The sequence below is a fragment of the Naegleria fowleri genome, assembly GCF_008403515.1.
Source record: "Naegleria fowleri strain ATCC 30894 chromosome Unknown tig60, whole genome shotgun sequence".
Taxonomy (NCBI): Eukaryota; Heterolobosea; class Eutetramitea; order Acrasida; family Naegleriidae; genus Naegleria; species Naegleria fowleri.
Genome location: NW_025407992.1, coordinates 194575 through 210550, shown reverse-complemented (window position 1 = coordinate 210550; position 15976 = coordinate 194575). Strand labels below are relative to the sequence as shown.

Below are 15976 nucleotides of genomic sequence, written 5' to 3'. Positions count from 1 at the left end.
TTCTTCACAAACAACGGAGCTTATGTTTGGAGAATTCCCAAATGCAATCAAATGAAACGATCAAGGGAGTGGTTGTTGAAGACTTGTTTGGCTTCTTCGTTTTTACTTTATTCACCGTGTTCAACAGTTCCTTTGTTTTCCAACAATAAGAGGAATTTCTTCCCAAAAACCATCATCAAAAAAATGTCTGCTTCATCATCAAATGTGGACATGGAATTATTGTTGAATGAATCATGGAGGTCGACCACTTTGCCTGGTATTATCAAAAAACAACCCGATGTTGAAAAATTTCTTGGTAAGAAAAGAGACTCCAATATAATTCCCAAACTGGAAAATACATTTCGAGCACTCAACGAGATGAGTTCTGTTTCGGAATGTAAAGTTGTCATATTCGGACAAGGTATGTGTTGGAGGAACATGCCAATTTAATTTAAATTATTAATTATTTATTGATGTTTAATTTAAAATAATTAAACATGTTCTTGCATGATATCTTTTGTGATGTGTTCTGCAGATCCATATCCAAGAGAAGAAAGTGCTATTGGTATTGCTTTTAATGATGGTCAAATTAAAAAGTGGACCGATGCCATGTCTCCAAGTTTCAGAAATATCATCAAGAATGTTTTAATTAGCTCTGGACATCTAAAATCGAGTGATAAAGTGGAAACTATGAGAAAACAAATTGCCAAACTCAAGTTAATGGATCCACCTGATTGGTTTGAATATACCATGAAACAAAACGTGTTGTGGCTCAATACTGCTTTGACATTTAGCGGTACTGACAAATCTGAGCTCAACAAACACACCAAATTCTGGGCACCTATTGTTGAGGGAATTGTTGAAACACTCTTAAAAGAATCTACTAAGGGTATTGTGTTTGTGTTATGGGGAGGTAATGCTAAAAAGTTAAAGGTTGGTTTTCGAATTATAATTATTATTGAACCAATTAATGTAAACTCTTCTTGTCACAAGTCCATGATTAATAAGGTTGCTAAAAAAGAGACCAAAAAAGTGGAGTTTGTAGAAGCAAACCATCCTGCAGTAGAGAGTTTCAATGATGTTCAAACCTTTACAAAAGTGAATGAAGCACTCAAAAAGCTTGACCATGAAGAAATCGACTGGTTAGGAACTGAAAAGAAGAGAAAGGAGGCCCCAAGTTCCTCAAGCTCAGTAGAGGATGAAGAGGTTGCTGAATCTTCAAATAAGAAGGCCAAAAAATAGGCGAACAATGATGATGTTTAAATACGTTGTTTCAAATGAAAATATTATTTAATTTCTTGTCACAACACATTGCTCTTTCATGTTTTAAAACTGTTCCTTCAGTCGTTGGCTTACTACTCTCAGACGATTGTAAACAACTCCAGGAGGAGAACCTAAAATCAAGTCAACAATTGCACTTCTAGCAAGTTGAATATTTGCAAATGAGCCCATCACGTGAATACGAGCGTCAGCTACAACAATACGAGTTTTTGTGGCATTTTCAATTGTAAATTTCACTGCTCCTCCTTTTCCGGCAATACGTGCAATTGCTCTGCTCAAATGGTCTCCCTGTAATGAACGTTTCACGTCTTTTACATCAAATGATTCAATATAAATGTCATCTAACCGTAAGAGAGCTAAGGCATCCTCTACAGCAAAGCCAATCATAAAGGCCTGAACAAAATCTCTGGCCTTTGTCAAGTTTTTCAAGGATTCACTTTCTTCTGTGTCGTCTTCTTCCGTTGTCATTGTCTCTTTCTTTGGTGGAATTCGGATTTCAACCTTTTGTTGCTTAGTATTCACTCTCACTTGTAAATGTAACTTCTCAACAATTGGTGTATATATGGACTCCCATTCAGTTTTGAGAGCAGTGAAACGGTTACTAGCGATACGGACAGCAACATAATTGCTTTTTTGAGCTGGAGTGGATTTATGGTGATGATGATGCTTTTTCTTTCGTGATGATGATGTGCCTTGTTCTTCGGTTTGATTGGACGAGTCTGCCACATTCGAATTTTCCTCCTCTTCAAAATTGCTTGATGGAGCAGAGGCCGATGATGAGGCTTCGGTCATGGATGTATCATAGGGTTCGTTTCTTGTCTTTTTGAGAGCATAAAGCCTTCGTTTAATTTTGCCTGTCTTGGCATTTTGAAATTGTTGTTCTGTAGAGGTATTATTCGTGCTTTCTTCTGGAGCATCGTCCATGGATGCCCAAACGTTTTGTTGCTCCGATTCTGATGTGGAGGTTGTTGGGTTGGTGATCATTTTTTTTGAACTTCAAATTTTGTTGGCTGTGAGGGTGGTCATTGCTAAGAAAACTTTAATGGGTGTGAGCGGAGATGAACCTTTTCATCAATTCATGCTTATCCCTTCTGCAAATAAGCATCATTTGCTCAGTACTGCTCCACAGCAATGCACCAATACTCTTTGCATATTCAATAGTATTTTCCAAATCTTTGATACTGGTAAACTTGTCATAAACTACACTTTGTGTCTTTTTCAATCTATTTCTCTCCTTTTCCCATAAAATAATTTGATCCGAAACAGTGTCGGGAATAACTGGTTTTTTCTGTCTCATAATTGGATGAGCATTCAACCTTAAAAATTGTAAAATTTGGTGAGCAGTAATTCCATTCTTGAGGGCTTCTCTAATGGTAGCTCTAGTGATTAGACCAACTATCAGATTTGGTAGACGATATTCTGGAAAAATGAATAATGAAAGGAGAGCGATTTGCAGAGGGGAGTTTGTGTAGGCATAGACTCTGTAATTAGTTTCTACAATAATGTAACCACTTCCCGTTTCCTTATTTGAAACTCCAAAAGAAGTTACAGAATCATAACTTGTTGAAACGGACACTGTCAAGTTCTTGGCCAATGGAGTTGGGAAATAATATTTATCCTTAATTCTCGTCTTCTTGTCTCTTGGAAGATAGATTATGCCCAGGTCATTAAAGTCTACGAGCACGCTTTTTTGAGTTGGTGTTAAATCCTTGCTACTATATTCTTTTCCAATTTCTAAAAATCCCAATTCAAAAATAAAGTTAAGGATTTCAGTTTTGCTTTGATTTCTTCCATGTGCTGTTTCTAAATATTGTTTCAATAGCTTCCAAACCTGAACTTTGGTTTCTTGAAGCAAAAATTGGAATCCTTCATTTGTGATTTTAACTGATTGTGATCTTTTGATAAGTTGGGAGCATTTGAGCAATTCTTTAACATTTTCTGAAAAGGATTGCTCTGTTTCAACTGCAGTTCCAACAAGATATAATAGAACGTTCTCCCATTTTCTCTTTGAGTACTCTTGAAGAAACTCGGGGTCTAAGTCTTTAGGCTTATGTTTTTTTCGTTTCTTCTTCTTTGGCTCCAACTCCGATTCAGCATCGTTGTGATCACCCTCGTCAGTTATGTGATCTGTGTTTTCCTTTGATGACTCTCGGTTCTTTCGATGATGATGATGGCTATGAGAACTTGTAGGTACCAAGTTATGAGTAGTACTACTGACTAATTTCCTAAATGTTTGTTGGAAATGACTATTCATAACAAAAAACTCTTCCTTGTGCGTTTCGCTATAAACAAGGCTAATAATTCTATATGTTATCAATTGAGCTAAAGCGTTTTCGTGAGCATCTTGAATTTGCTTTAAGAGTGCTTTTTGATCTTGTTCTTGATTTTTCTTTGATCCTGTACTACTATCTAAATATCCTGATAAATTAGTTAATTTTTTTGGTACATCTAGTTGTATTTGCTTGCGAGGTATTTCTGCGCAAAACAACATTCTCATCACATATTGCTTTGCGATATCGGAAAGAAATCTAAACACAGCTTTACATGTCCAAGTATGATCATACAATGCGTCCAACTCAGAAGGTGGTAATGCAAGAATATACGAGAAGATGTTATCCGTTGATTCCAAGCCTTCGTAAATACTTCTTTGAGCCTCTCTTGATAATGAAGACATTTTTTTTAATTTAAAATTTCATTTTCTTTATCAGTTTTTTATTGGATTGTGAGGGAGAGAATTTTAGTTTTAATTAGTATGAATTCTCGTCACAGAATTGAACCTCAATTCAGACCCGTAGTTGTGCAGGTTTGTGTTGCTGCTTCATTGCACTTGTTTCCGTCACACCATCTATCAACAACACACAAAAAAATTATCCCTTCCCAATTATCCTTCTCTCTGTTAATTGCTGATCTGTCAAAAAATTGACAACTGACCATCTCTCACCTTCATAATCATCATCACTCGCATCAATGCTACTTCATCATCATCTTCACAAAACTCAGAGTGTAAATATTGACCAAATCTATCAATTATACGAGTTTCCATTTGAAGCCATCTTTGATGTTCCCGAAGCCAAAGAAGAATTCAGACAATACTTGAAAAAAGAACACAATGAAGAACCGTTTCTCTTTTATGAAGATGTTGAAGAATACAAACGGTTGAAATTTGAAGAAAACAAAGCAAAGAAAGCCATCGCTATCTTCAAGAACTATTTATTGCCCAACAGTCCTCATGAAGTGAACATTTCCGCTCAGCACAGACAAAATGCGATCAAAGCCTTTGAACAGTCCGCTCAACTGCAAAACGATAAATCCATGCTTGTTCCAGAGAATGTATTCGATGAAATCCAACTTGCCATCTTTTACAATTTGAAAAACGATAATTATCCTAGATTCACTGTTTCTCAACAATTCAAAAACTTTCTCAAACAAAAAGACATTGCATTTGTATCTTTGATTGCCATCAAGAAGAACACTACTTATATGAAATATGTACCCAAACTTGAAGGACTTATTTGTGATAGAGATATTCAATTCTTTTCATTTATGTGTTTTAATGATGATTTGGAAGTTTGGGATGAAATTTCAGTTTCTAAAGATGCTCGTGCTGCATGCTATCAATCGAAAAAGGAATTTTATTTCAATGATCAATTAGGACAATCGGAAAACATGAGTGGAAAAATCATGAAAATGAAGTTTATACTTCCATGTACCAAAGAAGAGGCTTTTAATGTATTTTCTCATACCCATTTAAGAAAAGAAATTTTAGACATTGAAAGTATTAATCAGGTCGATTACATTCCCATTTCAAAGAATAACAAGTATGCTCAAACCATTCTCCACACGCAAATGCCAGTGAAAGGTTTTAGTTGGATCATGAAACCACGAGAGGCAGTTGCAGCAGTCACTTGTGTCTATGATACAAAGAGAGAGAGCTATGGATTTATTATGAAATCTACTGAAACAATGATCGTGCCTATCCGAAAATCTCACGTGAGAGTTCGAGTCTTGACCTCCGCGTTCTTCAGTGATTGTCCAGTGAGTGCCAAAATTACTAGTCACAAGATCCTTAAAAAACAAAGCGAATCCTCTCCCTCTCTAAAGAAATCATTGAACTCGCACAAGAAAAGTTCTTCACAGTCATCATTCTCTCTGACAGGTGTCGTGACTACACTCTCTGAAAGAGTTTCTCGACACAGTGAAGAAGATGCCTCCGAGGATCAGACGATGAGCCCATCCGAATCTTCCTTTGGCTCAGCAGAACATGCTTGCCTCATTTCATTCACCTCCTTTTTGGATTTCAAAATTCCTTCCGAGACGGTTAAAAAGAAAATATTCAAGACCAAGAATAAGATCATCTACAATCGGTTATTGAATACAATCAAAGAGAGTCGAGCCATGGCATTTCCTCGTGCCAAATTTAGTGAGGGAGTTTTAGATACTTTGGATGCGTTTAAGGAGTATTATTTATCAAATGATCCCAATGCTGAAATGACATGGGAATTAGAGGATGAAGAAGACGGAACCCTTCATGAAATTGTTTCTTCAACCAACAACAACAATAACAACAACCAACACTAATGAGAAAACCAAATGAGAGCTCTTGAACGTGGTTAATGGGTTCTCTCTCTCCGCTATCATGCTTGGAAACGGAATTTAGGAATTGTGCTCACTGCGTGTGCATACGGATTTTGCAAATAGAGGACAAAAATAAAAAGGATAAGCGGTGATAGTATTTTGTTTGCTCGCGAGAAGGTGTGTTGTGTCATTTTGATTTGGTGCTTTTGGAAAGAGAAAACGGTTGAGCAGGATAGTCCACCAACACAAAAAAATGAATCATCAGCCTCATCATCATTTCCATCACGGACATCATCATCATAGAAAGAATCATTCCATCGATATTGACCAAATCTATCAATTATACGAGTTTCCATTTGAAGCCATCTTTGATGTTCCCGAAGCCAAAGAAGAATTCAGACAATACTTGAAAAAAGAACACAATGAAGAACCGTTTCTCTTTTATGAAGATGTTGAAGAATACAAACGGTTGAAATTTGAAGAAAACAAAGCAAAGAAAGCCATCGCTATCTTCAAGAACTATATTTTACCATACAGTCCACACGAAATTAACATTTCCGCTCAGTTCAGACAAAATGCAGTGAAAAGCTTTGAAAACTCAGGTCAACTGCAAAACGAAAAGTCAGTTCTAGTGCCAGAAACCATTTTTGATGAGATCCAATCTTCCATCTTTTACAATTTGAAAAACGACAATTATCCTAGGTTTACCGTATCTCAACAATTCAAAAACTTTCTCAAACACAAAGACATTTCTTTCATTTCAATGATTGCCACCAAAAAAAACAACAAATATATGGACTTTATTCCCAAGTTTGATGGTCCAATATGTGACAGAGACATTCAATTCTTTTCATTTATGAGTTTTAATGAGGATTTGGAGGTATGGGACGAAGTAAAGGTAGGAGAGGATGGAAGAAGAGCCTGTTATCTCTCTAAAAAAGAATTTTGTCTCAACGATCAAATAGAGTGTGAAGAGCAAATGACAAGAAAATTGATGAAACAAATCTTCATTGTTCCATGCAAGAAAGAGGAAGCTCTCAACGTCTTTGCACATACGCATTTGAGGAAAGAAATATTAGATCTTGAGAGTGTCAACCAAGTCGATTTCAACCCAATTTCTCCAAATAACAAGTATGCTCAATCCATACTCCATATTCAAATGCAACTGACAGGTTTCAGTTGGATTATGAAACCTCGGGAGACGGTAGCTGCGCTCACCGCCATTTACGACACCAAAAGACAGGCCTATGGAATGATGCTCAAGTCCACAGAGTCATTGCTTGTTCCACATCGAAAGTCACACGTACGATTTAGAATTTTATCGTCAACATTCCTTCAAGATTGTCCACTCAATACACAGATCACAAAACAAAAGGAATTGAAGAGAAAAAGCACTTCTCTGAAAAATAGTGCTAGTGCTAGCTCATCATCTATTGGTTCGTTAGATGGAAATCATCCTTCAAGTTCCTCGAACTCTGGATCATTTTCGAGCAATATCAGTACAGGCAGAAAAAGTACTGTTACAGAAGAAGATGATTCTTCAGAGAGCTCTGACTCATTTGGCTCCGCTGATCATGCATGCAAAGTCACAATTGTTTCGTTTGTTGAATTGAAGGTTCAGTCTGCGTTTCTCATCAAGAAGGTCCTGAATACGAAAAATAAGAATGGATATGCTCGCTTTTTAGCTGCAGTGAAAGACTCAAAAGTCAGAGGATTCCCAAAACCAAAGTTCTCTGAAGGCCTATTAGAGACATTGGATAGTTTCAAAGAACACTATGCGGATGCAGAGATGACTTGGGAGCTCAATGCAGAGGATGAGCTTCACGACATTGTCACAACCCCAGAAAAGAATAAAACAGTGTTTTAATTGTGTCAGCAAACGTTTCAAAGAATAATAATTTAATGGCGATCCTTATTGAACACCACTCTTCCTGCTTAAGAAAATTTGTCTAATCGTTTCAGCGTCTTGATAAATGGCAGACCCTTCTTGGTTGTAAGTTTGAGCGTTTACGACCAATGTTTGAATATCTTGTTCCATGTCCTCAACGCGCTTGTAAACACCATTTCTGATTTTCTTATCGATATCATTCAGGCAAATTGGTGTTTGTATGAGATCATAATAGTCAGGGAAATCTTTTCTGTCTGGTAGTTCCAAGAAAGGCAATGCCAAAGCTCTGCCATCTTCCTCATCAAGTTTAGTGGCAATTTCCATGAAAATGGAGTACAATTGTTGTTGAAGACTTGACCCCAAGCTATCATACACTTGTTGGTAAGGGGTATTGTCATACGAATAACCAATAGTGATATCTTCTGAATCTACTTCATTGTTTTCCCCATCTTCCTCTTCTTCCTCCTCTTCTTGGACCTTCTTTTTCTTACCATTACTCTTTGCAGTGGTCTTCTTCTTTTTGGAAGACTCTTCTTTCTTGGCAGATCTTCGTTTTCTCTTCTTGGTGCCCTCTTCTTCCTCTTCCTCGGCCTGATCCTCTTCTTCTTCCTCTTCTGGTGCTGCATTGTCTTCTTCCTCATCCTCCATTTCATCACCACTACCTCCCTCATAGTTAATGTCAGCTCTGGATCTTCGACCTCTACCATACTCTGCTTCTTCAGCTTCGCCTTCCTCAACCTCTTTGTCCTTAATCCATTCAGGGAGTTCTTCTTCGGTCATTAGGCGACTTGTAATACGTCCATGTTGTTTCAAAACTTCTTGCTCTCGTTCCTTGTCCATGTTTTGGAAAATTTCAAATTCATCGTCATTTCTAGCCAACATGTTGTTCAGTTGTTCATCGTTAGGAGCTTCATGTACACTTTCGAAATCGCTGGCTTTCTTGAGTAGAGTTTCAAGCATTTCGTTTCTTTCCATGATGGTAGATTTTTGATTGAATTTACCTGCTTTGATGACCTTAGCCTCAGCGTCACGTTTTGCTTGTGCACGTTCTCTAATCTTTTCTTCAACTGGAGTACGTGTGACAAACGTAAGTACTAACACAGATTTTGTTTGACCAATACGGTGAGCTCTTGCCATCGCTTGTAAATCTTGTTGAGGATTCCAGTCAGAATCGAACATGATGACAGTGTCGGCGGTTTGAAGGTTAAGTCCCAAACCACCTGAACGAGTGCTGAGAAGGAAAATAAAGTATTGAGAGTCTTTCTCATTCCACTTCTTGACCAAATCACCTCTTTCGGAAGCTTTAACAGCTCCGTCAAGTCTTAGGTATTGATAATTTTTCTGAGTGAGGAATTCTTCCATCAAATCTAATACACTGGTCATTTGAGAGAACAACAAAACTCTGTGACCAGTCTTTTTAAACTTGGGAAGGATTCGGTCTAACAGTTCAAACTTTCCAGAGCATTTAGTCATCATTTCATAATACTTTTCGTCAGACAAGGCGTTTAGTTCTTCTGATCCTGTAAAGAACAAGAATGGATGGTTGCAAACCTTTCTTAGCTGCATGACTGTATTGCTAAGAGACTGCATTTTAAGTCTCTTTCCGTTGACATTGAGTTTGTTCTTATCTTGAATATCAGTGTACATCTTCTTTTGCATTGCTGATAGATCAATATAAATAATCTTTTCAGATTTTTCTGGAAGTTGTTCTTCCACGTCGGTTTTTTCTCTTCTCAGAAGGAAAGGACGTAACACTTGGTGAAGTCTGTGAATGATGAGCAGTTTTTCTTCTTCTGTCATTTCAGCCTTATCACCACCAAAAGGAGAGTTGAACCAGTTTTCAAAGTTGACTGAGCTATCAAAAATCTTTGGCAACAAAAAGTTTAGCAAGGCCCACAATTCCTTCAAATCGTTTTGAAGAGGTGTACCTGTAAGGAGCACTCTGTATTTGGAGTTGTACTCGACTAATGCCTTCACTAATTTACAATCAGAGTTTTTGATTCTGTGACCTTCATCCATAATGATATAGTTCCATGGTATCTTCTTTAGAATAGATTTTTCTCTTGTAATATATTCGTATTGTGTGAGCAGGACTTGGAAATCTCTAGTCTTAAGGTAAGTATTTTGTACGTGTTTTCTTTGATTCTTGTCTCCTCCATATCGAACCAATTTGAGTGTTGGACACCATTTTTCAAATTCTAATGCCCAGTTGTCAATTGTAGATAATGGAACAATGACCAAATGAGGGCCCTTATTATTCTTGAATTCATAAAGATAGGACAGAAGTGAAATTGTTTGAATGGTCTTACCCAAACCCATTTCATCTGCCAAAATACCATTAATTTTGTTGTTGTAGAGAGAAACAAGCCATTGAAGACCTTGTAATTGATATGCCTTCAAGCCTCCTCCAACCAGAATGGAAGGTTGCTTTTCAACCTTTTCCACCAATTTGTGAGCAACTTTGTAGTAATTATTTTGGTTGAGCAAGAACTTTTTGAAAATGTTCTTTTCACCTTCTTCCTCTTGATCAAACTCAAGTTCAGGTTCCTGTTCTCCGTCTCTGCCTGAAACGAGAGAAGCTCCTAAACTCTTCAAACATTCATCAGTTTGTTTGAGTAGTTCTGTCAATCTTCCTTCTTTGGTTTGTTCTAATAATTTGAAGTAAGCCTCTTCGTCATTTTCTTTCAAAGCTTTCAATCTGGCCTTTTCAGCTCTTGCCTTTTTTTCCTTTTCTTGTTTGGCTTTCTTTTCAAAGAAAGTCACGAGATCCTTATTGATTTTCTCAACAGGTTTTTTAACATCGTTCTTATAATATTCCTTAATTCTCTTTCTAGCGTTTGTTAAGTCTGTAAAGAACTTCTTTGATTTGACTGTTGTCTTTTCCTTTGTCTTTTGGGTTTTGCTCTTCTTAGTTGTTAATGATTGATCTGTCACCATTTGACTAGCTCTCGCAACATGAGTGTCGACAATGGGTGTGGCAGCTTGTGTCTTTAATTGTCGGATAATGTCAGCTCGAAGTTCTTTTTGTTGTTTGAGCAACTGGAATTGTTTAATTTCAATCACAGATCTCAGTTGTTCAGATGGAGGTAAGGTATTCAATGATGATTTGAGATGTTCAAACTTTCTCTTCATCTTATGTTGAATTCTCTTCTCTCTTTCTCTGTACAATGTTTGAAGATCTAAGCCTTGTTGTCTCTGGTTAGCTGTATCTGGATTAATCTTGGAATCTATGACCTTAGTGCCCATTGATGCTTGATTGTTCATGGCAGGAATGGTTGGTTGATTGGTAACGGTAGCATTGAATGACGCATTAGCAGCAACAGTTGATGGCAAAACGCGAGGTGGTTGAGAAACTGGAAGTTGTTGTTGTTGTTGTTGCACAACCACATTGTTGGGTTGTGGTTGGGTGGAAGGCACTTGGGGAGCAGTCTTTCCCGATGGGTTCAAATAAGTGGTTTCATACTCCTTCAAATTATTCTCAACGTTGATGCCCATAACAGCCTGTTGCAAAGATGGCGGAAGAGGCTCTCTCTTCGAAATGTGGTGTTTGAACGCAAAGATTTGTGCTTTCAGCCGTTCCTTTTGTTGTTGAGTAAAGAGAGGAGTAGGAACTTGTGATGATTGTGGTGCTTGTTGAAACTGTTGCACAGTGGCTGAAGTGAGAGGAGGTTGGACAGGATTCGGAATGACTGTATTCACTACTTGTTGATTTTGTTGTTTGAGGATGTTATGATTACTCATTTGAGCCTTTAGAAACTGATGAAGGTTCTTGTATTGCGGATCATTCAAATCCTTTCCTTCACTCTTCATCTTCTTCAACAAATTAATATAGGCGTGAAGCTGTTGCTGAGTAAGTGGTTTTGATGGATCCATCTTTTTCTCGAACAAATATTTATCAGGGTTTGTTATGGCGCGATATTTAAAGCCGTGAAGAACGACGGGCGTGGTGGTGGATGATGACAATAAATAAAAAAACAAAATCGGGTGCTGAGATGTGTTGTTGGTCGTTAACTCTCGGAGCGGTTACAATTTTTTTAACCGTGCAGGATTCCTTCACCTCTAAAAAATGAGGTGGTAATTTTTTGTTGGCAAATGGATGGCTTGGGTCTATTTTAAGACCATACAAAAATTTCGATGAGCGACCAGCAGCGAGAAACCACGCAAGAAGAAGCCTCCAGCAGCGAGCAAGCACAAACCCTCGTCCTGAACAACAATAACAACAAGATCCATGAAACGAGTACTGCTACTACTTTGAATGAAGATTCTGATTCTGATGGAGAAGAGGGCAATCTCCAACATCATCATGAAAACCCGGAAACTTTTGCACCAATACCAAGAGAAAAATTAGAATTTGATTGGGATAATCCAGTGTTGGATTTAGCACATCACCCTCATGAACAAATCGGAGCTGGTTATCCTCTTGGCGCACATTTACAGTACTTGGATTTAACCAATTGTAGATTGAGAAAGATTGAAAATCTTGATCATTTGAAAAACCTGGAAACATTGTTGCTCCGACAAAATTTAATCACAAAAGTAGAAGGATTAAAGAATTTGGAATCGCTCAAACATTTAGATCTGTACGGCAATCAAATTAAGAGGGTAGATGCATCTGAACTAAACTCTCTCACAAATCTAGAGTAAGTTTTGCAATTCATTTAATATACGATTCCGAATTTCAAACATTTCCATTCCTTCCTCGAATGAATCCTTAAATTCATTCGTAATGTTACAACAAATTCCTGAATGCCAATCCTCTCAAAATCAGACATCTAGATCTATCTTTCAACTTGTTACGTCACATGGTTAAAGGATTGAAGCTTCCCAAGTTGCGACAATTATACTATGTCAACAATAAGATTAAAGAAATTGAAGAAGAGGCAACAAAGGGAGAAACAGATCTTCCTTCATTGGAGTTACTCGAATTGGGCTCTAATCGATTGCGAGAAATCAAACATTTAGAGAATTTCACCACACTCAAAGAGTTATGGCTTGGCAAGAACAAAATTACAGAAATTAAATGCTTAGAGACTCTTGTAAATTTGACTAGATTAAGCATACAGAGTAATAGAATTACAAAAATTCATCGTCTAGACACTCTCACTCAATTGGTGGAATTATATTTGAGCGAAAATGGTATTGAAGTAATTGAAGGCCTTGACAACTTGACAAATCTTGTATTATTGGATCTAGCCCATAATTTTATCAAGTCTCTTGATCATCTTTCGCATTTAACTGATTTGGAAGAATTTTGGTGCAACGATAACCAAATACCGACTTTTAAAGAAATTGAGAAACTTTCACCTTTGAAAAAACTCACCAGCATTTACTTTAGAAGTAATCCAATTTATGACGACCCTCAATACAAACGTAAACTCTTGCTCATTATGCCTCAACTCACGTCGATTGATGGCTTTCCAGTGATTAAAAAGTGAAATTCATTCATCCACTTAAACTTGGAACCTCTTTCAATAGAATGACAGATTAAAAAAATGTCTTTCCACCAAACCTCGACGTCGGATCTTCCGAATCATCTTCAGTCTGAATCAAATAATAATTTCATATCAACATCCATACAATTCCTTGATGAGCTTAATCAATCGTTACTCCTCGCCATCTTATCTTCCTTTGAAAATTACAAACCAAAAATTATTCAATCATTACTTTTTCCTCTCTCCAAATTATCTCATAAAAAATCAGCAGTGACTTTAAATTTGCGAATTCAACCGAAAAACAAAAAACTTGAAGTGTTATTTATGAAAAGAGTAGAAAGAAATGGAGATGTATGGAGTGGGCATGTTTGTTTTCCAGGTGGAAAGTTTGAAGAAAATGTCGATAAAAATCTCTATGACACTGCAGTGAGAGAAACATGCGAGGAAATTGGTGTGAATTTAAGTGGTGACAGTTTCAATGTTAAATATATTGGAAGAGTGGATGATCATTTAGCTCAAGGGAACTTACCAGTGAGCTGTTTTGTATTTTTATGGAATTATTATACTGTTACGAATGAGAATCAAGTAATAAGTAATGTGAAATATAATATCAATCCAACAGAAGTGGGCGGAATACGGTGGGTTCCTTTAGACCTATTTATTTCTAACCCAAACAATCGACAACGAGTGAAAACAATACAAGTAGACGAATTTGGAAATAAGACCATTACGAATTCTCTGTCATTTCACATGGGTTTAGTATTTCCAAGATTAAAGCAGATGTTGGGAGAGCATAATATTAGAAAACTAATTGTCAATTTTCCTTGTATTGAAATTCCTGTGAACCCTCACGACTTGGATGACGAAAATATTTCGGATTTGCAGAATCCGCAGCTAAAGTTTGTTCTATGGGGTTTAACTCTTAGAATTTTATCTAATTTTCTTAGAATTATTCATGAGTCTTTGCCACTACTGAATTATGACTACGACACGGAGAATAGAATTGTTGATTTTTTGACTCAATATTCGAATCGATTTGCCCGAAACTTTTTAACACAATACGAAACAGATGAAAGTAGTCCTATCCCTCGGTCCGAGCGTCTCCCAACCAGCAATTCAAACCATACAACAGAATTACTGAGTAGAATATCCAAGTTGTGACTCGAGTTAATATCAGATTCATGAACTTTGAGATTGATGGACAGCATTAAAAGTTAAATTCAAGAATCAGTAATAGTAACTAAAACACTACTTACCTCTACCTTGGGTTAATTCTCTAACCTTCTCATTCCAATTTGGTGTTGTATTGTAATTGATGATATGATGAGCACCCAATTCAATGGCCTTCTTCAATTTTTCATCACTGGATGAAGTGACAATGACAGTCGCACCAGAAGCAGCTGCAAATTGAATGGCGAACACAGAAACACCACCTTTTCCTAAAACAAGTACAGTTTGACCTGCTCGTACAGGATTAATTCCATTTTCATACAAGGCATGGAATGCAGTCAATGCTGCACATGGTAAAGTTGCACCCTCCTCATAACTCAAGATTTGTGGAATTTTAACAATGGAATGTTTTTCAAAAACACGATATTGAGAGAGAACTCCATGAGCAGATCCTCCCAACACATTTCCCGTATATTCTTCCTTCATTTCACCATCAATCCAATCTTGAGTAAAAATTCCAGCCACACGTTCACCCACTTTAAATTCCTTGACATTTTCACCCACTGCAACAACTTCTCCGGCACCATCCGAGAGTGGAATTAAACCATCAGAAGGGAAATTTGATGGGTATTTTCCTGTAGATACAAGAACATCACGGAAATTGAGAGAAGCTGCTCTCATTCGAACAAGTACTTGATTTCTAAGAAGTGTTTGAGGAACAGGCTCATTAGTATGTAATTCAAGATTCTCAATTCCTTCTCTTTTGAAAATTCGATATAATTTTTGAGTGGTAGGAAGGGTCATGATGTTTCTTTCAATAATAATAAGGCTTGTTGTTGAAAGGTCGTGAAATTTCATTCACTACTGAATTCCTAAAATGGCATCAACACCCGAAAAAGAGTGCGCACTCGAACGCTGATTCGTGGAAGATCTCCGTAAAGGTGTTCATCGATGAACGCAATATGTTCGAATTTGGAATCTGATTCGTGCCAGTGCACCCACAACAACTCATGTTTGTACAAAAGAAGAGAAGGTGAATTGGGACAATTCAGAAAAGATGATTTGAAAACAATGGTTTGAAAGAATTCATCATCTTTGTCTTGTTGAAGTATTTCTTTGCATCCAATCATTTGTTCCATCCATTCTTCTTAATTCTTCTAATTGCATTTCATCTCGAGTCATATAGTCTGGAAATGATGGTAAACCAGTGATTGGATTTACATAGTGTCCATAGAATTCCATTTTCACTTGATTTATAGTGTCATTGTGTGAAGGGAAAGTATAGGGATTTTGAGATGTGTGTGAAATCATTCCACCAAGATGATATTGAGAGGAATTCTCTTCTGAAGAATCATTATTTGTAAATTTCCACCATCCATGAAAGGAGGGAAATACTTTGGAAATATATAATTTTACAAATACAAATCCTAAAAGTAGTGTCATTAATTTTGGAAAATATTTTGAAATGAAATGATAGATTAATTTTAAAAGTTGTAAAATTCTATTTGAAGTATTCATTGATTTGGAGGAACCTTTGTGATCCGAAGGATTTGATTTATTGTCAGAAAGTAGTACTTGAAGAAGAGATGAATTTTTTTGTAATAACTCCGATGATGAGAGTGTTGTGTGTTCGGATCTCGAAGACTTCATT

General features: G+C 36.9%; 10 protein-coding genes across 10 annotated transcripts; 5 read left to right on the top strand and 5 right to left on the bottom strand.

Annotated features, from left to right (window-relative positions):
- Window positions 1-183: 183 nt before the first annotated feature.
- FDP41_008187 (uncharacterized protein) lies at window positions 184-1221 on the top strand (the record flags this gene model as incomplete). The annotated part of the gene is made up of 3 exons (XM_044712013.1): window positions 184-400; window positions 515-912; window positions 973-1221. The coding sequence occupies 3 exons, from the start codon at window positions 184-186 to the stop codon at window positions 1219-1221; spliced, it is 864 nt and encodes a 287-aa protein (XP_044558196.1).
- Window positions 1222-1305: 84 nt separating this feature from the next.
- Window positions 1306-2244, bottom strand: FDP41_008186 (uncharacterized protein; the record flags this gene model as incomplete). The annotated part of the gene is made up of 1 exon (XM_044712012.1): window positions 1306-2244. One exon carries the CDS (start codon window positions 2242-2244, stop codon window positions 1306-1308), a length of 939 nt encoding a protein of 312 aa, XP_044558195.1.
- A 55-nt stretch (window positions 2245-2299) lies between these two features.
- FDP41_008185 (uncharacterized protein) lies at window positions 2300-3934 on the bottom strand (the record flags this gene model as incomplete). Its single annotated transcript, XM_044712011.1, has 1 exon — window positions 2300-3934. One exon carries the CDS (start codon window positions 3932-3934, stop codon window positions 2300-2302), a length of 1635 nt encoding a protein of 544 aa, XP_044558194.1.
- Window positions 3935-4227: 293 nt separating this feature from the next.
- Window positions 4228-5838, top strand: FDP41_008184 (uncharacterized protein; the record flags this gene model as incomplete). The annotated part of the gene is made up of 1 exon (XM_044712010.1): window positions 4228-5838. One exon carries the CDS (start codon window positions 4228-4230, stop codon window positions 5836-5838), a length of 1611 nt encoding a protein of 536 aa, XP_044558193.1.
- Window positions 5839-6088: 250 nt separating this feature from the next.
- On the top strand, window positions 6089-7702 carry FDP41_008183 (uncharacterized protein; the record flags this gene model as incomplete). Its single annotated transcript, XM_044712009.1, has 1 exon — window positions 6089-7702. One exon carries the CDS (start codon window positions 6089-6091, stop codon window positions 7700-7702), a length of 1614 nt encoding a protein of 537 aa, XP_044558192.1.
- Window positions 7703-7747: 45 nt separating this feature from the next.
- FDP41_008182 (uncharacterized protein) lies at window positions 7748-11596 on the bottom strand (the record flags this gene model as incomplete). The annotated part of the gene is made up of 1 exon (XM_044712008.1): window positions 7748-11596. The coding sequence occupies one exon, from the start codon at window positions 11594-11596 to the stop codon at window positions 7748-7750; it is 3849 nt and encodes a 1282-aa protein (XP_044558191.1).
- Window positions 11597-11857: 261 nt separating this feature from the next.
- Window positions 11858-13158, top strand: FDP41_008181 (uncharacterized protein; the record flags this gene model as incomplete). The annotated part of the gene is made up of 2 exons (XM_044712007.1): window positions 11858-12363; window positions 12492-13158. The coding sequence occupies 2 exons, from the start codon at window positions 11858-11860 to the stop codon at window positions 13156-13158; spliced, it is 1173 nt and encodes a 390-aa protein (XP_044558190.1).
- Window positions 13159-13215: 57 nt separating this feature from the next.
- Window positions 13216-14316, top strand: FDP41_008180 (uncharacterized protein; the record flags this gene model as incomplete). The annotated part of the gene is made up of 1 exon (XM_044712006.1): window positions 13216-14316. One exon carries the CDS (start codon window positions 13216-13218, stop codon window positions 14314-14316), a length of 1101 nt encoding a protein of 366 aa, XP_044558189.1.
- An 87-nt stretch (window positions 14317-14403) lies between these two features.
- On the bottom strand, window positions 14404-15129 carry FDP41_008179 (uncharacterized protein; the record flags this gene model as incomplete). Its single annotated transcript, XM_044712004.1, has 1 exon — window positions 14404-15129. The coding sequence occupies one exon, from the start codon at window positions 15127-15129 to the stop codon at window positions 14404-14406; it is 726 nt and encodes a 241-aa protein (XP_044558188.1).
- A 285-nt stretch (window positions 15130-15414) lies between these two features.
- Window positions 15415-15975, bottom strand: FDP41_008178 (uncharacterized protein; the record flags this gene model as incomplete). The annotated part of the gene is made up of 1 exon (XM_044712003.1): window positions 15415-15975. One exon carries the CDS (start codon window positions 15973-15975, stop codon window positions 15415-15417), a length of 561 nt encoding a protein of 186 aa, XP_044558187.1.
- Between the last annotated feature and the right edge of the window lies 1 nt (window position 15976).